Below are 26604 nucleotides of genomic sequence, written 5' to 3'. Positions count from 1 at the left end.
AAGAAGCACTCATTAATGGTGTGTATAAATTTTTGTCTCTGTATCCGGTACTGAGGTGACATGTTTCCATTCAATATGGGAACAGCTGAAATCCCCCATTAGAGAGGCTACAAAAACAGAAAACCCAGTAATCTCCCTGAGCATTTCACCTTCACCATCCTGGTCAGGTGGGCTGTAGTATATCCTACTGCTAGTCTTATTATTCAAACATGGAATTTCTGTCTATAGAGATTCTGCAGTAGTGTATGAGTCACTTTTTTTTGTCACTCAATTTTTTTTACTATGTTTGATTCTATGCTTGCTTTTGCGTATAGTGCCACTCCCCCATCTCACCTGACTCACTTACACATTTGGTCTCCTTTGTATTTTTCTGCTTTGCTTTCTGTTTTTCATTTCCTCTCTACCCGTTTCTCTTCTAATTCTTTCTTCCACTTCTGACATGTTTCCCAGTTCTCTGGCCTGGTCTACACAGGGAAACTTCCAATGTGTCTTGTGTGTTTGAAACCAGCATAGACGAAGCTTTGCTCTCCTTGCCAGTTTTCTCTTCCCTTTATTTCACTTATTTCTCTCCCCACTTCTCCAGTAGTTCCTCTTCTTTCCCATTTCCTCACTTTTGGGAACTGTCTTCCATTTATCTACCCCCACAGCTGCTGTCACATTCTCTTCAGTTCTTTCCTCAGTTCTACACAGTGCTGCTCCCTCTCTTGGCAGACATCAGGGAACAGCACTATGTGTGACCACCTAGTCAAGGAAGACCGAACATAAGAGAAGTAGCGGGTGAAAGAATGAGTGGCCAGTAATGGCCCTGCAGATGCTTGGGACAAGGCAATGAGATGGGTGTGTCCCCCATGTTGGGCTCCTGTGTTCCCTTCAGAAGACACATCCCACAGCTTAGAAATGCATAGCCTACCTAGAAGCTACTAATTGTTTGCAGCAGAAACTCTTGTATAGTACTGAAAAATGTCATGGACGCTCTTTATTATGCAGACTAACCAATTTGCAGTTAAAGATCATAGGCAAAGCAACCTTTAAGCAAGGTTTTAGTAGAAAAAGATTCCTGGAAAGTCTCATTGGAAGAAGCCTGTTGCTATGGCCCCATGAATAAGGAAGAAATAGAACATCCAATTTCCTGTAGGCTCCGGCCTCAGCCAGGTGAAGTAGGTCCCTAATGAGTGTATAAAATGAGGTACAACTTGCCTCTCTGCATTCAGTTATTTTTATGGCTGTTACAGCTATTCCAATTATAATACCTACCCCATAATGTCCCCTTAATGAGCAAAAATAGAAGTGGATTTGAAACCTAGGGGTTACTTGTAGTTAATTGTTAAACTCTTACCATAAACCAGGCACAACATGAGGCTGAAATGTTGAATGTAAATTCTCTGAAGCTGAAATTTAACAAGCAAGGAATCTGACATTATGTCAATGGAAAATTCTAGACAGGATGTGGGAGTAGTTGGTTTCAGTGACTTGTATACATTGGTAGGGCCCTACCAAATTCACACCATGAAAAATGCGTCACAGACCGTGAAATCTGGTCTTTTGTGTGCTTTTACCCTATACTATACAGATTTCATGGGGGAGACCAGCTTTTCTCAAGTTGCGGGCCCTGACCCAAGAGTTGCAGGGGGGTCACAATGTTGTTTTAGGAGCAGTGCAATATTGCCACTCTTACTATGACACTGTCTTCAGAGCTCGGCGGAGAGCAGCAGCTATTGGCCAGGCACCCAGCTCTGAAGGCAGTGCCCGCAGCAGCAGTGCAGAAGTAAGGGTAACAGTACTGCAACCCCCCTAAAATAAGCTTGTGACCCCCCCCCCCCGCCTTGCCACTCCAGCTCCTTTTCGGGTCAAGACCACTACAATTACAACACCACGACATTTCAGATTTAAATAGCTGAAATCATGAAATTTATGATTTTTAAAATCCTACGATCGTGAAATTGACCAAACTGGACTGTGAATTTGGTAGGGCCTTACACATTGGAATTTGAGCCAAAGCACTGTAGTTAAAATGGCTTTTATCCCAATGTAGATGCTTCACCGCATCTTTGCTTCACAGCATCTGTGTGCTGTGCCCCTTGTCTATTTCAAATACAACCATATTGAAGGGGTTGAGTTACAACATGGCTATCTATTTTTGATGTATAGATGCGTCTTAATCATGTCTCTGAAGCATAACACAGGCGTGGGCATGCACAGGGCAGTAGCATTGTTCAGAGACAGTTAAAAAAAAATTGGTCACTTCCCCACTGTACTCTAAGATCACACTCTGTTTTAACCATGTTATGACAAATATACTATAATTGGGACAGTGTCCTCTCTCATTTTTTACTTACATGTGTGGAATGAATTTTGTTATGTGCACCCAGTATTGAGGCAATGTGTGACACATCGCCTCCATAATGGTGCACATAACAAAATTCATGAGGTGGGGCCGAGGGGTTTGAAGTGTAGGAGGGGACTCAGGGCTGGGGCAGAGGGTTGGAGTGTGGGGGGGATGGGGGTGCGGGCTCTGGGGTGGGGCTGGGGATGAGGGGTTTGGAGTGTGGGAGGGGGCTCAGGTCTGGGGCAGAGGATTGGGGTGCAGGCACAGGGGTGAGGCCAGGGATGAGGGGTTTGGGGTGCAGGCTGCCCTGGGGCTGCACGGGGGAGAGAGGACACCCCTTCCCCCCCCCCCCCAAGCCCTCTCTTGCCACAGCATCTCAGGGCCGGGGGAGAGGCGCCTCTCCCTGGATGCATCAGCTCGGGCAGGCCTGGCCTGAGCCAAGGGTTGGGAGGGGCTCCTCTCCCCTGCCACGGCAGATCCGGGGAAGAGGCAGCTGCACAACCGCACAGCTTAGAGGGAACTTAGATTGGGACCCCAGCAATAGTTACACTACAACTGGGTCCTAAGTATAGCAACAGCAGGAGAAATTTTAAAACTAGACTGGAAGAGCACTAGAGAACATTGTGGGGAGCAGTTCCCACTGACAATAGGTGAGACTAGACTCCATAGGTCTCTTTCTGTCTAATGTTTATAGTTCTGTGAAGTGGTAGCTCACAATTGTCTCCAGAATGTCCTCAGGTTCAGGTTCCTGCATTACTAGGCCTGGTGCTTAGAGAAGCTTGAACTGACTGTCGTCTGTATCACCACTTCATTTGCTTAAGACAGCTTTCAAAAGCAACTAGTTCTTGGGTGCCCAACTTGAGACCTTTTAGTTGAATTTCAGAAGGGCTGAGTGCCCAGAGCTCCCGTTGATTTCAAGTGGAATTGTCTGTGTTTAGTATTTCTGCAGATCTGGCACAAGGTCACAAATTGGGCACCCAACAAAGAAGAGTTTGAAATTGCTTCTTGGCAGAAATGTGTTTAAACTTTCAACCGGCATTTTAGTACATCTTGGCCTCTACCACTAATTAATGCCTTAATACTTTTCCAGCTACAGGCCTAAATGAATAAGGAAGTCTTGTACCAATTACCAACTGTTATACTGATTGAACTTTTTTTTTACAAACATAGCAGTATAACTATAAAGGTGCTTTATTGTTGCTTATTTTGCATTCTTAATTTGAATAAGCTATACAAGTACAAACTCTTTTATACTAACGTAACTTTGTCTACCAGTGTAGTTTTTAAGCAGCACACGTATTTCATAAAATCATAGAATATCAGGGTTGGAAGGAATCTCAGGAGGTCATCTAGTCCAACCCCCTGCTCAAAGCAGGACCAATCCCCAATTAAATCATCCCAGCCAGGGCTTTGTCAAGCCTGACCTTATTTAGTTTCGATGGGTGCCTATAGAAAATTGCTACTGTTCTAAAGTAGGGAACGCTTCCTGTTTGAAACAAGCTCAAATTGAATTTCCACAGCATTATTTAAATATCTTGATCAGACAACAAAGGGTCTAGACAGAAAGAAATTAAAATTTAAAACCTGAAAATTGATTAGTGGTTTTTGGTGATATCAAGACTGTGATACATCGCTCCAGATGAACTAATTTAAAATTCCTTCCAACTCAAGTGACTCTGTTCCTAAACACAATTTACTTTAGTTGTTACTTGCTTTTCATTATGTAGCTTTCTTTTCCTGTAGTTGCGTATTGTCCAATCATTCTAGAGGGATAACTAAAATTTTTTGGTAGATTTTCTTGCACAAATTGATATTCACTGTATCGGAGAAGTGCTATTAACTTGATAAATTAGCACTATTATAGGCATGTAATGTAATACAAACTCAGCACTATTCTCCTTATCTTGGTGCCATTAATAAACTTTTAACAGCTATTGCACTATTATGGTTGGAAAGCAAACAGCAAAGTACTTTCCTGAAGAAGTTAAGTCCAAATGGATGTACTGTATTGTGGATCCTCTCATTAGACTTTACTCAGTCTTTATGCAACTTTCTCTACAGCTAAGTTTATGAAGACTCTCATATTCTTGCTTCCCTTAGCCGTGAAGACTTCCAACGGATTCCTGAGCTTGCCATCAACCCCCTGGGAGACCGGATTATCAATGCCTTTTTCCCAGAGGGGTAAGTTCCTATTGAATGCATTTCCAAATGGTCTACAAGTTTTGTGACAAACACTGCAAAGTTCTAATCAGAGGTATGTTTATGGTTAAAGCATGGGAGTAGGAATTGGATACCTGGATTCTATCTTCAATCTTCCCATGCATTTGCTGTGCGACTTTGGGCAGTCACTTAACATCTTTTTTGTATGGTTTCCAGTCTGTAATATGGGGACACTTGCCTACCTTATCAGAGTGTTATGATCCTTAATCAATACTCAGTTCTGGTTCACATGTCAACCTATTCTCCATTCCTGTTATCTTGCTGCTGAATGCCTCTGGTGACAGTCCAAGAGCCTTGAAATGTGTTTAACCATAGGTGCTGACTTTTTCATGTGGGTGCTCGGCCCTCCCCCCACTCCATCCCTTCCATGAGGCCCTGCCCCTATTCCAGCTCCTTCCCCAAATCCCTGCCCCGACCCCACCTCTTTCCCCACCTCCTGCTCCTCCCCCTCCCTCCCAGAGCATGCTAAAGCTGCCAAACAGCTGTTTGGCAGCGGCCAGGTGGGAAGCGCTGGGAGATAGGCAGAGGAGCGGGGATGCAGCATGCTTAGGGGAGGAGGAGATGGGGTGGGGGATGAGGGGAGCTTGGTTGCCGGTGGGTGCACAGCACCCCTAATTTTTCCCTGTGGGTGCTCCAGCCCCAGAGCACCCACGGAGTTGGCGCCTATGGTGTCAACTACTTACGTTAAACAATCTGTTCCACCTTGCAGTTAGCTGTGATGCTGAGTACATTTCCCAGACCTAAAGAACAGCTCTGTGTAAGCTTGAAAGCTTCTCTCTCATTAACTGAAGTTAATCCAATGAAAGCTATTACCTCTCCCACCTTCTCTCTAATATGCTGGGACCAATATGGCAACAGCAACCCTGCATAGAGGAGACAATACAGACTTATCAGCTACAAACTCACTTCTAGCACTAGTATCTCTTATCAAGCAGCTTTACTCCCTAACTGTCTGGTTCTCCACCTTTGGACTTTCTTTAAACCACCTTGCCTTCCTCCCAGGATCATCAACTTCAATGAAAAGTGACATTCAAGTGTAAGGTTTCAGAGTAGCAGCCATGTTAGTCTGTATCCACAAAAAGAAAAGGAGGACTTGTGGCACCTTAGAGACTAACAAATTTATTTGAGCATAAGCTTTCGTGAGCTACAGCTCACTTCATCGGATGCTTATGCTCAAATAAATTTGTTAGTCTCTCTAAGGTGCCACAAGTCCTCTTTTTTTTCTTTATTCAAGTGTAAGCTGCCTTGTCCTGCACCTCAGTCTCCAGCTTGACAGACTGTCAATCCATCAGCTGTAAGGCCTCTTCTTTGTCCTCGTTCTTCTTGCTGTCTTGATGTAGTCAGTCACATAGGTGCCGACTCCATGGGTGCTCTGCACCCACCGGCAGCCCAGCTCCCTGCCCCACCTCGCCTCCACTTCCTCCCCTGAGTGTGCCACATCCCCGCTTCTCCACCTACCTCTCAGCACTTGCCACCGCAAAACAGCTGTTTTGCTGTGTAACAAGCTCCAGGAGGGAGGCAGGAGGAGCGGGAACGTGGTGCACTCAGGGGAAGAGGTGGGGCCGGGGTGGGGATTTGGGGTAGGGGTTGGAATGGGGGCGGGGGCAGAGGGGAGTCAAGCACCCACCTGCACCAGCAGAAGTTGGCGCCTATGGTCATTCGGACCCTCCTAGAGACACTTTCTCTGGGATTCAGAGACACTGCTCTTCTAGATTACTTTAGTATCTGTCTGATCCTTCAGTATCTTCTTTGGGGATGCCTCCTCTTCCCCTTTCTCTGTAGGGGTTTGTCCTGGGCCTTTTCTCAATAGGTAATGTCAACCTGCTACATGGCTTCTGCTGCCACCTCAATACTGATCCTCAAATCTGCATCTGACATCTTGGATACCATACCACCAGCTAAAACTTAACATGGCTAAAACCAGACTCTTCTTTCTCTTCCCCTCAAACTGTTTCAAATCTCCAAAATTATCCATTCCTATTGCCAGTGCCAAGACCCTTGTCCAAGCCCTTGGATGTCTTTTGCAATTTCCTTTGGGCTTACTGATGTTCTCCTCCCCCACACACCCCCTAGCTGATCAGTCCAGAAATCTGCTGCAAAATCTTTCTTGCCTGTCACTCTGACTACACTCTGCATGGGTTGTAGTTGCTTCACTGGCTTCTCACCCTCCAGTTCAGTAAGCTCCTTGCCTTGAATGTCTGGCATAAACTGCATTTTGTCTGCCTCCTAACCACTTCACTTTGTTCAGAGCACCTTTGTGTCATTCTGTGTTCTCCTCCTATCTTTTGCCTACCAAGCTGTCTCATGTACCTGGAACTCCCTTTTTGGTCCAGTGTGTCAGATCTCTACTCTTCTCCCCAGTTCCTCCGCGTTGACCCACTAAGGGAAAAACAAGATTGGCTTATGCCTTTCTTCCTCCTTTGTTGGATAAAAAGGGCCTGAGAAGAGAGGTCATAGGTAGTGTGGTTTCCTGTAGTAAAAAGCTTTGTACAAGACTTCAACAAATTATTTTGGGGTTCCTGAACTTCTGAGCTGCCCAACTTGAGGCACCTTAAAGGGGCATGATTTTGAGAAAGTGGGAGCTCACACTTCCTGAATTTAGAGCTCTTTTAAAGTGTCAAATTTGACACCCAAAGTTCGTCACTGTAAAGAACTAGTGCCTGAGATTTTCGGACTCTACTTGCACCAAACCTTGTTCATTTCTAAATTTTGGTTCCTCATTTTGTGCTTCATCTAAGAAATTTTGAAATGTTTTAGAAATCTTAAACACCCTACAACAGTTTTGAGGTGAGTAAATATACCTATTTTATAGAAACTAAATGACTTATCCAACCTCACCTTAAGAAATCTTGATTCTTTTTACTACCTCAGACCACACTTCCTCTCTACATTGCGTCATGTATCCACCAATAATTCTGCTACTGCTCTTGAAAACACTTGCAATTCCTGGATGACCACAAGGAAATTTCCCTCTACTGAAGGAGACCAAGAAGACAAGGGCTTGCTGGATGTAAATAAAAAATTTATAGAACACTCAATTAACTTGCCCCTACAGAAATACCACAAAGGGACTTGTTTGGTCACTGAAGCTTGAGTTCACAACTGCAATAGACAACCTGTATTATGCTAAATTTTAGACAATTTACCTGTTGTAATACCTTGCAGAGAGGACCAGGTGAATTTCCGTGGATTCATGAGGACTTTGGCCCACTTCCGACCCATTGAAGATAATGAAAAAAGCAAAGACCAGAATGGACCAGAACCACTCAACAGCCGGAGTAACAAGCTGCACTGTAAGGAACTTCACACTCTACCTGGACAATTCCATTCCTTGCCTCCTGGCTCTTTAGTCTTCCACCCTTATGTTTCCTGAGAGAGTGACCCTACACACACACTGTCTGAGCTGACATACTGCAGTACTTATTTTTAAATACAAACTGACTTACTAAAACCTGTAAGTAGTAGATTGTAACAGAGGCAGCCATAGCCATTTCAGAAGCTAGTAGGATATGTTGAAGCTTAGTAAAAATGGCGTTACGTACAGAGATTCTCAGAGCTCACTGTGGAGACTTGATTATGCTGGACTAATTTCAGCTCTTCCCTAAATGTCTCATGACAGGATGCTGTGGTGTCAGAGCAGTTCTGAGAGATGCTCTCTGGAAGTAGAGTAGTGTTCCGGCCATGAATGGGCCTTCCAGTTCCCTTCCTCATACCACTTGCTATTTCTCCAGTCCTTCATATGATATGGTATTGCCACTCATCTTCACACCTCCATCCCACTCTCCCCCGTCATGATTGTTCCTTATTCTGCTTGAAGCATATGGTCAGAGTGGAAAGTGGATTACTCCTATATACTAGGTAGTCTGCAGCAGTCTTCTGATCAGCATTCTCTAGGCTCTGATTTGACCATATACTTAAGGCAAAGTGTAGGCCAGTCAGAGAAGTGACAGTGCAAAGATGATTCCTTATGGAATTAAAGAAATACATTTAGGAGGGACAAACTCTCATGCTTGAGGGTTAGAAAGAAACTTCCCCTGCAAGCAGGCTATTTATAAAATTGTCCATTATGGAGGCTGCTGTGTCTTCCTGTAAATCTAGTACTGACCACTGTCACGTTGGATACTTAACTAGATGGACTACTGGTTTGATCTTGAAAGGTAATTTCTAAGTGGCTGTTGTGTCTTGACAATAATGTGCAATCCTCTGAAAAGGACTATATATATTGAGACATTAGCAAATTGCAGGAACAAACTGATTATCGTGGTAGGTGGGAACTCTGAATTATATAATTCTATAAAACATTTTTAACAGGATCCTATAAAAGTTGTAGTCTAATATTTACATCAATGGTCATTTTGTAATGACCCAACACCTACATTGCTGCCAGCTTTCAGACAACCATGTTTTTGAGTGCATGAAATTTAAATTTACATATGTGGGTGGGGAAGGTGAACAAATAGTACCTGAATTCAGCTGACTCATTCTCACCTTCCCTCTAGTTGCTTTTCGACTATATGACCTGGATAAAGATGACAAGATATCCCGAGATGAGCTGCTTCAGGTAAAGAGCACTTTGGGCTACAATGGGACTTAAATTGAGTCCGTTGGTCTTTAGATGACCGAGCTTGCAACTTTAACCCTTAAAAAATTCTTTCCCTAAGAATGCTTTTTGTAAAAGAGTGAAATTGACCTGCTCATCACATTGACATGTGAAAGATTTTTTTGGAAGTTGGGCATTTGGGTGACCTTCCCAAAAAAATGTGCCATCGACCTAAAACCGCTTTAGAATATGGAAGAAGTCTAATGACGGCCTTTGATCTAATAGTTGGTGCATCTGCAAGCAACTGTGGTTAGACCAGTTTTACAGGCCATTCAAAAATGTATGGCTGACTGGACTCTGTCTACCTGTAGCGTCAAAAATGTGGTGACTTTTGTCTTTCAATCTCCAGTAAGAGCATAGACTTCCTACTCCATCAGAAACTTCAGCAGAGCGTTAGGTTAATTTTTAACATGTTTGATTATTTATGGATGACTATACTTTCATTGGAACAAAGACTTGAGCAGATGTAACCTGCCCCTACAAAACAACCCACAATACTTAGTTTTTATGGCAGAGACAACAAGACTAGGTATGGGTCTGTTTTTTGAGGTGGATTAGTTTATCTGACCAGTTCTTTCCCATGGGGATAAAGCTTTTGTTGCCTTCCTCCTGGATGGAGAAAAGCAACAAGAAATCAGTACTGTAATGGCATGGATCTGCATATCAGGCTAGATTTGAGTAGGGAGTAACTGCATTCTACTAATCCTGCCAAGTAGGCAGTAATTTGTGGCTCACGTTGAGCAAGGAACTGCATTTGATCAAAACTGCTCACTTCTGTCTTCAGCACAGAAAAGCACCTTACAAACTGGCAGGAAGGAGAAGAGCTGACTAGTGCAGTTTTGATTGCATATCTGCAACTTGCAAGGCTTCAGAAAGCAACCAAACAATCCTAAACAGGGAAAGGTCAAATCAAGCAGTCGTCAGTCTTGTTAAAAATAGTTGAAACTACCAGATTAAAAAAAAATTATTCCGAGAATCCTATTCACTCACTTTATAGGAGCTCTTTTGAATTCCACTTTTTGGGGAATGAGGAAGCTTGCACTTCTGTTCAGGGGGCACATAAAGGCATCCTTGTATATTCTGTATTTGTGTGGAGGCAATTTTGGTCAATAGGTTTGGTGTACAAGAGGAACTGAAAATCTTGATCACTGAAAACATTTCCAGACAGTAACAAGGGTCCTGCTGTGTTCTATTTACACAGGGTTGCTACTTGGATGGTATCCTTGTTCCGAGTACTGTGCCTAAACTCTGCACAAGGCTTTCAGAATAATCTTCCCATAACACTCTTAGCTTAAAGGTTATTTATATAGTGATATTCAGACTTCCTGGGCTTTCTGTATCTTGCAGGTATTGCGGATGATGGTTGGTGTAAACATTTCAGACGAGCAGCTGGGTAGTATTGCTGACAGGACAATCCAGGAGGCTGATCAGGATGGAGACAGTGCCATCTCCTTCACAGAGTTTGTCAAGGTTGGGAATTAACCTTTTGAATTACGGAAGTGATTGAATGTGGTCATCACTGAGCAGTCACATAAATAGTTGGAAATGAGCCAAAAAGATACTACCCTTCATTTTTGCAGTTAGTGTAGCAGTCCTTCCCAGTATATCATAATTCCCCTGTGCCCTAGCAGAGGGAATGAGATCATAGCCTCTTGAAGGGCAGGGTTCCCTTCTGGGGCTGTGCTGCCAGCGTATAATCCCTCATAATCCGCCTGTATACCTCTTCTGTGAACTTTTTCTTCTGAGGTTATGTAGCTGGATCTGTTTTGAATTTTTAGTCAAGTAGATTTTCAGGCAAGAGGCCCACCACAAGGGTAACTTTCTTGTGGGAGAGAGTTAAATGGCCTGTGCCAGGAGTCAAACTAGGGAAAAAATAGTGGTCTTCCAAGGTCCACTTGAGATCCCAAAATGAGACTCCGATCACAATAGATCAGAAAATGATAATCCACTTCCTTCCTTGAGGCTTGCCTCCATGGGGAAATTGGCTGGCACAGTTATAGCGGAATAATTACTCCATGTTCTTAAATAGTCACCCAGGGGAATTATACTAGCATAACTAAAGCAGAGTAATTATTCTTCTGTATCTGTGCCAGTCAAATTCCTGATGTAGACAAGCCCATATACCTTGTCCAGTAGTGAAAAATGATAGAACCTCGGGAATGGACGTTGTTCGTAACTCTGAAATGTTCTTAATGCTCAACAAAACGTTTTGTTCTTTCAAAAGTTTACAACTGAACATTGACTTAATATAGCTTTGAAACTTGACTATGCAGAAGAAAAATGCTTTTAGCCATCTTAATTTAAATGAAACAAACACAGAAACCATTTCCTTACCTTGTCAAATCTTTTTTTAAACTTTTATTTTTTAGTAGTTTAACACAGTATTGTACTGTATTTGGTTTTGTTTCTGTTGCTACCTGATTGCGTACTTTTAGTTCCAAATGAGGAGTGTGCTTGACAAGTCAGTTTAACTCTGAGGTTCTACTGTGTAGTGTTGATACTTGTCACATGAGTTAAAGGTTAACAACCTCTTAACAAAGGAGGATAGTCCACACTTCTTAGCTGTTTCTGGCTGTCTGGAGATTGACATTACTATATTAGTATCAGGGGGTAGCCGTGTTAGTCTGGATCTGTAAAAGCAAAGAGTCCTGTGGCGCCTTATAGACTAACAGATGTATTGAACCATAACCTTTCATGGGTGAATAATGAACACAAATCAGATATTAGGAATGGCAATATACAAAAACCTGTAGGAGAACACTTCAACCTCCCTAGACACACAATAGCAGATTTAAAGGTAGCCATCCTGCAGCAAAAAAAACTTCAGGACCAGACTTCAAAGAGAAACTGCTGAGCTTCAGTTCATTGTCAAATTTGACACCATCAGCTCAGGATTAAACAAAGACTGTGAATGGCTAGCAACTACAAAAGCAGTTTCTCCTCCCTTGGTGTTCACACCTCAACTGCTAGAAGAGGGCTTCATCCTCCCTGATTGAACTAACCTCGTTATCCCTAGCCCGATTCTTGCTTGCATATTTATACCTGCCTCTGGAAATTTCCACTACACGCATCTGACCAAGTGGGTATTCACCCGCGAAAGCTTATGCTCCAATACATCTGTTAGTTTATAAGGTGCCACAGGACTCTTTGCCGCTATTACTATATTAGTTACACTTGGTTCACATTTGTGGTTTTTCTTAATTTTTAAAAGGAAAGCTTAGCTTCTGGGGCACAGCATTAGCAGCCTCCAGATGAAAGACTGGCTTGCCAGGATGCCCCATACTCCTCTTGCTTGCTTTTTTAATATCATTCAACATTTTAACTGGAACAGAGCTGTGTACATAAGTGACTTAACCAGCTGTCTCTTGGTTTTATTGCAGGTTTTGGAGAAGGTGGATGTAGAGCAGAAAATGAGCATTCGATTTCTTCACTGATGGATGGGAGACCCATTCCTTACCACTCCTAATTTCTAAGGACTAGAACTCCACTTTCTCCCCACCATCTTTCCATAGTGCATTGCTACTGGTGCATGGAAAAACACATCTGCAATCCCTCACCAGCTTGTTCCACAAAGGTGAACATTCCCTGTGTAGCAGGAACAAAGGGAAGTGGCTGCAGTGCAGCTCGGAATGGAGCATTTAAAAAGTCCCTATTTCAGATTTTTCCTCTGCATTGCTGTATGAATATAATGATCGCCTTTCCTTCCTATGTATTGCTGCTGCAAACTTATTCTTCTGGAGCTCTACATCTAGGAAGCCAAAAAGGGGGGTAATATCCCACAGAAAAGCCATCTGAATTTTTTTTACTGGGAGTAGTGTATAGTGTGAAACAAACCTCAGCTAAATCATTCCTTCAGTAAGTCCTAGGTGTCAGAGTAGCACTGCCTTTTTCCTTCCCATGCTAGTGCAACAGAGCTGCCTTTTTTGCTCCCCTCTTGGTTTTTTTTCCAAGACCTTTCTTCCCTCTTTCCAGATTTGCCCTTTAGAGCAACCTTAAATTAATCATTTAAGTCATGTAGCTTCTTTCCCAGGACTGTAGGATTGGGAATACTGTGCCAGTTCTGAGCAGTCTCAAATGCTGTGACTGGATTCTGTAGAATTAATCCACAGTGGGGAGAGGAATCTGTCATGATTGCAGGTTGCAACTTCTGTGGAACAAACTGGACTCCACACAGTGATTCATAACCCTCAAACGACCCCAGTACCAGGTGCAGAAGTGGCTGTCTTAAGAGCAGCTTGCAGGCTCTGACTGCCAGTGGACCACAAAGCACCCCTCCCTAGGTTGCTTTTTCTGTATGACTGTTCCTTCCCACAGGGCACTCTTACCTCCACCATCACAACTTGCTGCTTTCATTAGTGCAGATTTATTTACCGGTGTTTATAATTCAAGAAAACTAGCCATGCACAAAGTTTGATTTCATGTCATTGTCACCATCCAGTGGTAATAGCTCTAGTGACACCTTGTGCTGCTTTCATATTAATCCTTAGATTATTTGAAAACCAATGATTTTTTTTGGGGGGGTAACATCTATCTGAGCCCCACCCTGGCTGGTGGATCTGCACTGTGGGTGTTTAGCTGCACTTGGAACACTTTCATGGAAGTTTAGATAACCAGTGTTTTTAGGGAATTGCCTAGTATATCCCAGTTCAAATTAAAAAGTGAGATTTTAAAATATATTTTGATCAGATACTTTCCACAAATCTTTATGAAACCAACACAACTGAAAGGATAACTTTTTTTAAATTAAAAACTTAACAGCAAGACTATATTAAATCAAGGATTCAAAAGCAATGCATGTGTTCAGTTGTTAACCTCCAAATTCATTGGCTACACAGCTTCTTGTGCACACGTGGATAAGTCAACAAATGATCTGACAACCAATACAAGTGGAGTGTCTTGAGTTGACTTGGAGGTCCATCTCTATGGAAGAATCAGTGTTTAAGTGCTTCCACACACCTCCACATCATGTGTTAACATAAGTTTCTGTAAGTATTGAGCTAAGATTCAACCCTCAAATGGATTTCTTTAGTTCCTTTACTTAATTGTATTAAGGAATCCTTCAGTGGATTCTTCAGACACTCTATTTTTGCAGAAAGATGCTGCACTTCAAAATTTTCAGACTGCAATTCAATAGTAAGGCTGGAGAATTGTAAAAGATTTCTGTTCTGTACAAGAAGGAAACATTCTGGTTTTATGACCATATGTAAAATAGGAATTGTAAAAAGGAAAGAAATGTGACTGTTAACATGGAAAGGTACACAAGATGTTATAGGCTTTGATTTGCTTATTTAAAAGATGTTTCTCTATTTCTTCTGCCAATGTAGTTGTAGTCAGCTGTTGTGCCTTATTGTCCCAATGAGTTCTGTATTTATCAATCCATAAATAAGTCTTCACTGTAAAAATTGTGCCTGTGTGGTGTTGACAGACTCTGTTCACTATAGAACAATCTTAAGGCTGTTAGGCTCTACAGTCTGATTCTGCACATTTCAGAAAGCAACCTAAAGTGATCTCCTTTCTTCAAGAAGATTTTGAAAAATCCTATAATTAACTGAAGCAGTCATGACTTTGAAACAAGCAGTCATTTGCCATCCTACCCACCCTGCAAGGAAGTTCAAACTGGGGAAGAGATTATTCTAAGCCTCAGCTCCATAACAGGGCATCTGCTAAAGGGAAGACTAGCAGTACTTACCCATGAGTCCATAACTTGAGCCTACTGCTCTATACTCAGCTCTCCAGTGTTCTAAACCAGTGGTTTTCAAACTTTTTTTTTCTGGTGACCCAGTTGAAGAAAATTGATGCCCACAACGCAAAGGAGCTGGGGATGAGGGGTGTGGGAGGGGCTCAAGGCTGGGGCAGAGGGTTGGGGTGAAGGCTGTAGGGTGGGGCTGGGAATGAGGGGTTCAGGGTGTCGGGGCTCAGGGGTTGGAGTGCAGGAGGGGGTCAGGGCTTGGCTGGGGACGCAGGCTCTGGGATGGGGCTGGGGATGAGGGGTTAGGAGTGAAGGAAGGGGCTCCAGGATTGGTAGGGGGGCTCAGGGTAGGGACTGGGGTGCAGGGTTGGGCATAGGCTTACCTCAAGCAGCTCCTGGTGAGCAGCACAGCAGGGGTGCTACAGCAGGCTTCCTGCCTGTCCTGGCACCATAGACTGCGCTGCGTCCCAAAAGCGGCTAGCAGCAGGTCGGGCTCCTAGGCAGAGGCGCACGAGCAGCTCCATGCGCCTCTCACCCGCAGGCACTGCTCCCCCAGCTCTGTCCGGCTCTTGCCTGCAGGCACCGCCCCCACCCCCAGTCCCCACTAACCGGAGTGCAGAGCCAATGCTCAGGTCAGGGGCATTGCACACACCCCCCACCCCAAGCCGGACCTGCTGCTGGCTGCTTCTGGGGTGCAGGGCGGTGTCAGAACAGGTAGGGACTAGCCTGCCTTAGCCAGGCAACACCACCTACAGGACTTTTAACTGCCCGGTTGGAGGTGCTGACCAGAGCTGCTGCAACCCAGTGCCTTACATTCTGTCATGACCCACAGTTTGAAAACCACTGTTCTAAACTACCCTTTGTTGCTTCCTGTCACCATCCTGTTAGTCCGTGTGTTAAGTGCACTTCTAGTCTGATTTTAAAAAATACATTAGATATGCTCTGCATACTTAATCATATCTAGTTGTGTACTGTGACACTTTAGAGTCCACACAGCTTTGGGACAGGGAGCTGAATGCTATACTGACTTATGCATGAGTTTAAAAAAGTCTGCTTCAGGGCTGTATTTTGCTGCTAGTTATGCAACTGCATTGATGACAAATGGAGTGTAAAGGTATAACTGAGGACCAAATTGAGCCTGTAGAACATCTTAGTGTGGGGCTGATGCATGAGGGAGTGAGGGCAGAAATAAGCTTGACTTTTACATACCAGTTGGAGTATGCAGGGCTTTTAGCTGATGGGAGAGGTGTAAGTTTTTTTTGTTTGTTTGTTTGTTTTTACTAGCTATCAAGCTATAATTGAGTAGTGAAGGTAGATCTACAGTGTAACAAAAGGAGCAAGGATCCTTGAGGGGGAAAAGGTATGTGTGCACTAATTTAACTAGACTAGCATAATGCATTTGCATAACAGGAAAGAATTGAAGTTATAGCCTTAAATTGGGGTTGGGGGTGTTGATTTTTGCAATCTACACATTTTTTTATTGTAGCGTTTTGGTGCGTAATAAGTTGCTGTGTGGGAAAGCAGTATCAAAGATGCAAGATTTGAGTTTCAATCTGAACATGGACTTGTGATGGATCTAAGATCCTACAAAAGAATCTCCTGGTTGTGGGCACACCTCAACAGAAGCCCTGTTGGTAGCATTCATGTGCTTACCCCACAGACTGCATTTAATTATAGCTGAGAATTGAAACAGTCAGTGAAGGTAGAGATCTCAGAGGGTGAGTTCATCTATCAATTTAAACACAGAAGTGTTCAATACTTCTATCGTTACAGAGAAGCAGGATGCTGCACTTAACATGAGGAAGTACTTTCACTTCCACTAGTAACTGAAACAAGGATGTTTAAACATCCTCTTATCCTTACCAGAAGTTGTCAGTAGGCCTGAATAATTTGCATGCAACGGTCATAAGTGTTGGCAAAGAACTTCGAGGCTTGCTGATTATTTTTAATCTTGGAATATCAGGGATATTGCAGGAGACTGGAAAAGTGCTACTGTTGTGCTAGTAGTCAAAAGTTTAAACAGATGACCAAAGTAATCAGAGGCAGGTTAGTCTGACATCAATCCTGGGAAAATAATGGGGAAAAAATGATTCAATTGATAATTAAAGGACAGCAATATAAGGCTGCTCAACATGATTTTTATGGAAGAGATCTTGTCTACCTTGGTTTCATTCTGTGGGGAGATGATGATTTTGGGTAATAATTGCATAGATACAATATACTGAGATTCTTAGACCTATGTAGTACCAGATGACACACTGATTAATAATTAGCACTACACTATCAAGCACACACATTAAAAGGATTAAGAACTGACTGACAAATCTCAAATAGTTGTCAATGGGGAAACATCAGATGGGTCTGTTTCTAGTGGGGTTATGCAGGATCAGTACTAGGCCTGATACACTAACACTTTCTTCAGTGATTTGGAAGTAAATATAAAATCAGTACATTTGCAGATGACAGTGGTAAACAATGTCAAGGACAGGGCCGTCATACCAAGGGATCTGGATTGCTTGGTAATCTGAGCCTATTCAAGTAATGCATTTTAATATTGCCAAATACAAAATTGGATTCCTAGGAACAAGGAATGCAGACCACACCTACAGAATGGGGGCAAGTGAATCTTGGAAAGCAGGGACTAAAAAGGATTTAGGAGTTATGTTGAGTTGCTTGTCTACTATAAGACCCCACTGCAATGCTGTGTTGAAAAGGTTAAAGTAATTCTTGGATGTATAAATGGAAGTAGCGTATAGGGAGATTTTCTGTTTATGGCATTGATACTAGAATAGTGTGTACAGTTCTGGTGTCTGCATTTAAAAAGGGATGTTGGAAAAAAGGGTGAGAAGACAAGTGATCCTGAGGGCTAGAGAAAATACTTTACAGTGAGAGACCAACCCATAATTCTGATGGTCTTACCAAAAAAGATTCAGGGGTGGCAGGGCTTGCTGGTGTAGAAATAGTTTCATGTGGAGAGCCTACTGCATGCTAAAAGTGCTCTTTTAACCTAATATAGAGTATAACAACCACCAATGGCTGGAAATTGAAACCAGACACCTTCCACTCAGAAACTAAGCACAAATGTTAAACAGTGAGGGTGATTAATCATAGGAACAAACTACCAAGGACAGGAGTAGATTCAAAAGAATGGCCATATTGGGTCAGACCAATCATCCATATAGCCCAGTATCTTGTCTTCTGATAATGCCTGGTGGATGATGCTTCAGAGGCAATCTGGTCCTGGTGACTTATTACTACTTAATCAGTTTGTTCCAAAACCACCTCCACTGATGCCTCAATCTGAGACAGTTCCTCAGGTTTGTTACTGACAAAGAATGACTGGTATGCAAATCTCCCTTCGGTCCTCTGCAGTGAAGACCAAAGCAACAATTAATTTTGCTTTCCCGTAATTGCCTTACCTTCCTTGAGTCCTCCCTTACCACCTTGATGGGCTAGTGGCCCCATTGATATTCATAGAAAAACTAACAATTTTTTTTGTCTTACTAGTTCAAATTCTTCATACTTTCACTGGGCTTGCTAGAGTTTTTGCTCTTTTCTATTTTCCTCAGTAGCTGCCAGGCCGGCTCCACGCTGTCTGTCACAGCTGCTAGGGCGGGGCAGGCGCTGCTAGTGGTACTACATGTTCCCTGGCACAACAGGCTCAAATCCCACGCCGGGAGATCAGCTCAGGCCTCCCTGGGCTGGCCCCACGTGCTCTAGGCAGCGTGGGGCTTTCCTAGTAAAACATCCCTGGGTGACGGGGAGGCGCCACAACCTGGGGCGCCTTCGGTAACTGCTGGGCCGCCCCCTGCCCTGCCCTGCCCGCTCCAGGCCAGGGCTCCCTCCCTCCGCGCCAGCAGGCTGGAATCGCAGTCACACGAACACACGTTCAATCGTAAACGGGCCGTTTACATGTAGGTGAGGGGAGGTCTTATCCCACGGGGTAACCAATACTTTCGCAAAAGGGTGCTCCTCTCCTGGCCAATCAGAGGAGACAGTTTTGCAGGCGGCCTCCAAGTACCTCTGACGGATGCGTCCACTGACCAATGCTCGTCGAAGGCGGAAAGATGATGATGCGGTGCCCCATAGGTTGGCTCTCGAGTGGGCGGGGCTGGAGGCGCCCGGGTGCCTGAGCCCCCGACTGGGTGGCCGAGGTGAGCCGGGGAAGATGGCGGAGTGAGAGGAAGAGGCTGAGGGGAGAGGGCCGGCCGCGGCCTGGCGGCCTCGGCCAGGGGCAGGTAAACGGAGCGGGGAACGGCTGCCTGAGGAGCGAGACTGAGCCTGGGTAGCGGCGGGACCTCACCGCTCCCTGATTGGGCTGGGCCCGGGCATCTATGTACCCGCCTCCCCTTCCTGCTCCCTGATTGGGCTGGGCCTGGCCGTGTACGAATTCCGGCTGGTACTCGCTCTGGTTAAGTACCGGCCCCCACCCCCCCCTTTAATCCCTGAGCCGGCTGGGCCTGGGCACGTACGTCTTCGATGTCTCCACTCCCCTCCCGCGCTGTGTGTGTGTGTTTGTGTGTATGGTATCCCCTTGATTCGGCTGGGTGCCTCGTCCCCCCGCCCCCCCCGCCCACGGGCCTGGCAGACTGTGTGTATTAGCGATGCTCCAAAACTGGAGCCGCGGAATTCTAGGGGGAGTGTTTAATTAGATTCCTTGTATCTGAATTTTACACACACACACGCTAGTTTACTCCAGTTGATAATGCTTCTCCCGAAGCTACCCGTCTGCTGTGGTTTGCATCGTCGTCTGTCTATCTTTGGGCTTACCACTGTTGTATTTAAACACTAATGTAGTTCAAGGGTTCGTAGAAAACCATAGCAGAAATAGTTTGGAGTGCTGGTTTAAAGGGTCCTGAATTCAAGTCTGTCTGAATGAGGAGAGCTCGAATACACCCTGAAGAAGTCTGAATAACTTCAGAGACACTGGAAGTATGGATAACCCATAGCGATGCATTAGATACAGAGTTGTTAGTAGGCTGCAGCAGATGGTTAGAAGAACGTTTCCTGCATAGTAAATCAGCTGTAATTTATGTTCAGAGAACAGCTGCAACTGTTGATGTGCACGGCAGAAAAATCAAAATACATAATTTGAATTTAGTCCATTCAGCTGGTGAAAAGAGTGCTGAATATTTCAGACTACAAAAATAGAGGCCTGAAAATTACACTATTAAAAGACTGTATCTTTTATACACGAAGTCTGGATGTTAGTGGAACGCTGTTAAATTGATGACTTGACCTATTTTTTCTACCTTTGTTTTCTGTGAGCATATTGCATTAGGTGAGGGGTGCACACAAGGGAATGGATTTCAGATGCTTAAAAATTCAAAATCAGGATTCACAAGCAATATTACAGGTTACAGACTAACACGGCTGTTACTCTGAATTTGCAAAAAGAAAAGGAGTACTTGTGGCACCTTAGAGACTAACCAATTTATTTGAGCATAAGCTTTCATGAGCTACAGCTCACTTCATCGGATGCATACTGTGGAAAATACAGAAGACGTTTTTATACACACAAACCATGAAAAAATGGGTGATGGCGGGGGGGGGGAGAAAACCTGGATTTGTGGTGGAAATGGCCCACCTTGATTATCATACAGATGGTAAGGAGAGTGATCACTTTACGTAAGCTATTACCAGCAGGAGAGTGGGGTTGGGGGAGAGAAAACCTTTTGTAGTGATAATCACCCATTTTTTCATGGTTTGTGTGTATAAAAAGTTGGAAGTTAGTTGACATTTTTGTTGCTGAAAGGAATCCAATTTATGCTGCCAGAGAACACGGGCAAAATCTTTTTATCAAAGAACACAGAAGAAAATACTAGAAGCAATACAAAAAGCAGATCAATCAAGAAGCTGCCATTTTCAGTTGCTCAGTTTTCTGACCAAAACTGCATTTTAAATCAATACTTGTGATAGAAGAGGAGGATCTGAAGGAAAAATTAACTCTGGGGACCATTGCTTATGAAACCATTAGAGTCTTGCAGGTAGTGTAGCTCTCATGTATATTCCCTCAAATCAAAAAACATGGTTAAAAAGTGGTTAAACTCCAATTGGCAATTTCCTGGAAAAACTAGCTTAGGACAGGGTGCTGGTAAATACTGTCTTAAACTTGGTTTGAATTAGAAAAATAATTGTACCGGTTTCCAGCAGGTTCAGCAAACACAGAATGAATTTTTTGAAACTGTGGATACATCCATTAAAAATGGAGGAATAGGCTTGATCTGTCCACTACATCAAAGTTAGTCTTCTGCTACAGAATGCTGCCTGACCAAATGGACCTAGACTGGTAGTCTGTAACTTTGCATGCTTTTGATTGCTTAATGCTTCAAGTGGGCAACTCTGCATTATTGTCATTTTCATGTAATCAACTGTTTTTTACTTTTGTTTTATATCAAAAACTGAAATATGTGATAACGTGTATAACTTCCTTGAGAAGATACAAAACCAAATTGCATACAGACATTTCGATATTTACATATATTTGTATTATGCCCACTGCAGTTTTGTTTTATTTGTATAACCCTAAATTAATTATAAATCTACTGCCTTATGTAACCAACGTTTGAATATGTAACTAAAACTAATTGAAATGAGGTGTGTGTTGATGAAACAGCAGATAGAAATAGAAAATGCCTTAAACTGGGACTAACTGGTTTTTCCCATGGTGGTAAAAACCACCTCTCATAAATACCATGCCATCCCTGGTTTAACTTGCTCAAGTGACAATGCCACTAGTGCAACCGTGAAAAACAGGAAATCCCTAGTTAAGACCTTAGCAGTCTCTTGCAACCTATAACCTTGATTTTTGCCTTCTCCACACTTCCTTACCTACATCCATCACACATGACCTTCAAGCACTATGCCTTTGTGTGCCCTCACAAATCTATGTTACTTCTTTTCCCCCACTCCTATCTATTCCAATCCCATTCTGTTCCCCAGAGATCAACCCTTGCTGCTCTGCTTGGCAAAGCACAGCTGGTCAGGCAGGTGGTATTGGAAAAACCAGTACTTGGTGGATCTGAATAGTTCTGTTGGCTAATCTGGACAAAATTAAATGATCTTGAATTAGGGGACTAAGGGCTTGTCTACACAGGGAAATTGACTGGCATAATTATACCACTGTAGCTATACTGGTATAACTGCTTGTGTGAACAATCTTGTTCTGGTATGAGTACCTTTTTCCAGTTTAGCTTATACCATTTCCAAAGTAATATAACCTAACTGGAAAAGGGCACTGTTTTACCTTAATAAGAGTGTCCACATGAAGAGTTATACCAGTATAATTATGCTGGTAAATTTTCCCATGTAAATAAGCCCTAACTCTTCATGTGTTTTTTAATTTTGAAATTTCAACAGTGGCTTATGTCCAAGATGCTATTTGTGTGAGTGTGACGTTTAGAATTGGTGGGGGAATAGGGTGGTTTAGCTAGAGGGAACCAAAGAAATACGTGGGGAAACAGATTGACATTCCATAAAGAGAACACTTGAAAAATATTTCCATAGCAACAGTTTGTAAGTTTTGAAGTAAAAATATTTACTGAGACAATTCAGTTGTCTTGTAGTTATTGTTCCAAATTTGTAGACTGTATTCACGCATTAATAGTATAAAACAGAGGAATTTTAGTTCTGAATTTAGTTAGTTTGTGTTGTGATTGCTTCTTAATCTTAGTATTGGAGTTGCTACTGACACCTCCATAATTAACTATAAAAAGGACACCTTACTAGTATATGCGTTCCACACAGAGCTTTCAAGTTTTAACTGCTTTTTTTAGTGGCAGCAAAATAAGTCTTCAAGTTTTAAGGTGAGCTGTATCTTATTCTGCCTCATGCTTCCATATATGCTGGTTAACTTTAATTTTTAATTATACTGTATGGAGGAGAGAGTGAGAGCACTTCCACACAAATTGTGGTATGTTAGAAACCACCTTAAGTTTTCAGTGCTGGCAGCTGGAAAATCTGATTGTCTTGTAAACTAAGCACATCTTTTGAGGAAGTTATTGAAGTGCAGTATCTAACATCAACACATTCTCAGAATCCCATTTTCCTTTGTCAATAACGCATTAACCTCACAATGGTAGATACGTACATCAGTAGGAATGCTGGCTGGGATGGGGAGAAACTCCAGTAAATTGGCTTGGCAGAATTAGATTTTTTTCTTCTTCCTATTTTGACAGTTTTTATCAATTTAACCTCCCCCACCCCCATTTTTAAGTATTTTTATTTTTACAGTTGTGGCAGGTAAGGCTGGGGTTAGGATTATGACAGTGCTAACAGCAGGGTTATGGGAGCCTCCCTGAGTGGTTGAGGCGTCCAAGACAACAGGGCGCAAGATGCAGGGGAGGCTGTGGTCCTGGCCTGTAGAGCAGAGACTCCCAGTTCAGAGCTGCAAGGAGAACGAGCCCCCACTGTGGGGAAGGTCACCCCATTGCTGAACAGTCCAGACCAGAGATGGATCCCACATTCCTGGCACATGAGTGAAGAAGTGCGGTCATGACAGTGGAGCTACGGAGGGGTCCCTGCGGGGCTGGTGATCCCAATCCCTTTGGCACAAGGTGCAGGGGAGGCTGGGGTCCTAGTGGGGAGGAGCAGAACCCCCCTGTGGAGGACCATGAGTCCCTAGCCATGGTTGAGGTCACCGTGTTGCTGAAATGGCTCCTGCCCAGGGATGGAGCCATTCAGCAGTGGGGTGGGCTCCTCTGTTATTGGGGGCGATTCCTCCTCCTTGCAGTCCTGGCTGGGGGTCTCTGCTCCACTGGGCCAGGACCCGAAGCCTTCCCTGAATTTGGGTGTCACTGGCCCCATCCACCCACTCACTCACTCACTCATTGGCCAAATGTTTGGGAGCCATCCTGGGCTGGAACTGTTCAGCAGCAGGATGCTCTCCCCTGCAGCTGGAAGCTTGTCCTTCTCCTTGCAGCCCTAGCTGGGTGGTCTCTGATCCACTGGGCCAGGATGACCACAGCCTTTCCCGCATCTTGTGGCTGCAGGGATTGGGCACCACGTCCCTGCGGCCATGCAGGGAGCCATCTGCACCTCCCACGTCATGAACACACTTCTGCCACAGGGGAGCTGCCAATCCCTGCAGATACAAATTGTGGGGAAGGCTGTGGTCCTGGCAGAGCAGAGACCCCTGGCATTCCCTGATGGTGAGTGTGAGAGTGGGTCTGTAGCAGCGGGGCAGAGGGCTCCCTGCACTGTTGCAGGAGCCATTCAGCACCTTGTGACCTCACCCTCAGCTAGGGGAGTCCTTCTTCTTGCAGTCCTAGCCAGGGGTCTCTGCTCTGCCCTGCCAGGTCCACAGCCTCCCCCACACCTTATGCCTGCAAGGATCAGGTGTTACAGGCCCTGAGGCAGCACAGGGATTCCTCTGCACCTCATATTCCTGTGACACCAGGAGTGCAGAAGGCTTGTTTTTTCCATTGATTTCAGTGTCTGCTAAAATGGATGTTTACTGACAGTTATCAATTAAAATTAAATCCTGTGCAGCATACCTGCAAATTACTAACCTTATGACCAAACAATCCTCTTTTTGTAAGTAGCAACATTGTCAAGGTTCCTTCTCCACTCTGAACCCTAGGGTACAGATGTGGGGACCTGCATGAAAACCTCCTAAACTGACTTTTACCAGCTTAGGTTAAAACTTCCCCAAGGTACAAACTATTTTACCCTTTGCCCTTGGACTTTTGCTGCCACCACCAAACGTCTAACACCGGTTACTGGGAAAGAGTTCGTTTGGAAACGTCGTTTCCCCCCAAAATCCTCCCAAATCTTACCCCCTTTTTTCTGGGGAAGGTTTGATAAAAATCCTCACCAATTTGCATAGGTGACCACAGACCCAAACCCTTGGATCTTAAGAACAATGAAAAAAGCATTTAGTTCCTTAAAAGAAGAATTTGAATAGAAGAAAAGTAAAAAGAATCACCTCTGTAAAATCAGAATGGTAAATACCTTACAGGGTAATTAGATTCAAAACATAGAGAATCCCTCTAGGTAAAACCTTAAGTTACAAAAAGACACAAAAACAGGAATATCCATTCCATTCAGCACAGCTTATTTTCTCAGCCATTTAAAGAATTCATAATCTAACGCATATCTAGCTAGATTACTTGCTAAATTCTAAGACTCCATTCCTGTTCTGTCCCCGGCAAAAAACAACACACAGACAGACACAGACTCTTTGTTTCTCCCCCCCTCCAGCTTCGAAAGTATATTCTCTCCTCATTGGTCATTGTGGTCAGGTGCCAGCGAGGTTATCCTAGCTTCTTAACCCTTTACAGGTGAAAGGGTTTTTCCTCTGGCCAGGAGGGATTTTAAAGGTGTTTACCCTTCCCTTTATATTTATGATAAACATTTTTAAGAAGTGTTCACTAATTTTAAATAAACTTCATTCACTTGTGTCTGATTTTCAAAAGTTCAGAGCACCTGCATTTTCCTTTGATGTTCGTGTGATGAATGGTTCCACATCACCTCTGAAAATCAGGTGGAAAGGGTGTCAAGCTGAGCACTCTAAAAATTAAATATGAAGTTAGTGAATGTCTGAAAATTTTGCCCCTAGCAAATTGAGGCACATTACTAGTTGAGGCACTCATTTGCATGATGTAGTTATGAAAAAGCAGCAGCAGCAGATGAAATATTTAAAATTTGACTTATTTTAATGTGTAGTTCATTCACTTATAGTCTTGGGTCTTACTTTGCTCATTCTAACGTTGCTTAGAAATTGTCTCTTCTTTCCTTTGGTCATGATGCATAGGCTTCTGAGAGCTCGGAATCACTCTTCTTTATCAAATGAATTGTTCTATGAAGGACTTAATGTTGTGTTCACATGCTCTCAAAATCTATTGTGTATTTAGTTATTGTAATATGATTTGAGATTGTCAAATTCTGACCTTTCACAATGTGAAAATGTAAGGGCTAACCTAAGAGAATAGCGCTAGAAATCACAATAGAGCACAGTGGATTATATCTTGGCTAAAGGTTCTGGTTCTTCTCTGCCTGTGAAAATGTTCCGCAGTGCAGGAGGAGGAGAATAAAAAGGATCAGAATGCTTTCGTGTGTATGTTGGGAGTGTTTTTTAATTGTGTAAGCTCTGTGTAATGAAGCAGCCCTGCTTACAGGTGATCCATCATTCTACCAGTTGGGTTGTCAGCATCACATTCTTGAGGCCTGACATTATTCCTTCCCCTGCAACTGTTTAGACAGGCATTAAAGATGTATTTGTTTTATCAATCTGCAATAATTCCATTCACCTCAGTTTCTAAGGAAATGGAGTTGGACATATGTCTGTAGGAAAATCTCAGTCCCAGTGTGTTGAGCAATTATCACCGTAAAAAAAAAATTCTTACGGAACAAATCCAATTAAGAGCAGTGTGGGAAGTAGTGTATTGTACATATAGTTCTCCAGGTGAGCTCTTCCGTGCATGGATTTACTGGTGTTCTTAATTAGGTATGGGTATGTAAATTTTAGGAGGATGAGGAGTACAGTGTTTACTCCTGGTGGCATTCTGCGCCAAAAAATTAAGTTCGCACAATATTTTAAAATTCTGCATATTTTATTTGTCAAAATAACACAATATAGTCACACCAAGTTTCAATTATTTTTGGTCACTTATTTCAAAATACCTGTCAGCAGGTATGTCTGTAACAATACAAACAACAACAAAAAAGATTCAGGAAATGTTTTTTGACAAATAGATTTCTTACTAGGCTTATTAATACAGCACTCTGAGTAATAATTTGGTAAGTTTTCAGAATGGAGAGAGGTAACTA

At 43.3% G+C, this 26604-nt stretch overlaps 2 protein-coding genes across 2 annotated transcripts in view; both read left to right on the top strand.

Moving 5' to 3' along the window:
* The window catches only part of CHP1 (calcineurin like EF-hand protein 1), a 39227-nt gene extending 24679 nt beyond the window's left edge, over window positions 1-14548 (top strand). The window contains exons 3-7 of the mRNA XM_037900464.2: window positions 4427-4507; window positions 7712-7839; window positions 9046-9107; window positions 10494-10616; window positions 12527-14548. Of these exons, the coding sequence (XP_037756392.1) occupies window positions 4427-4507; window positions 7712-7839; window positions 9046-9107; window positions 10494-10616; window positions 12527-12580 (448 nt within the window). The 3' untranslated portion in view covers window positions 12581-14548. The remainder of the gene's footprint in view (window positions 1-4426; window positions 4508-7711; window positions 7840-9045; window positions 9108-10493; window positions 10617-12526) is intronic.
* A 4393-nt stretch (window positions 14549-18941) lies between these two features.
* Window positions 18942-26604, top strand: part of NUSAP1 (nucleolar and spindle associated protein 1) — a 69887-nt gene continuing 62224 nt past the window's right edge. The window contains exon 1 of the mRNA XM_043550140.1: window positions 18942-19073. The gene's annotated coding sequence lies outside the window, so the exon portion shown is untranslated. The remainder of the gene's footprint in view (window positions 19074-26604) is intronic.

This window comes from Chelonia mydas, chromosome 6 (assembly GCF_015237465.2).
Source record: "Chelonia mydas isolate rCheMyd1 chromosome 6, rCheMyd1.pri.v2, whole genome shotgun sequence".
Lineage (NCBI taxonomy): Eukaryota > Metazoa > Chordata > Testudines > Cheloniidae > Chelonia > Chelonia mydas.
This window is presented reverse-complemented; position numbering and strand designations above follow the sequence as displayed.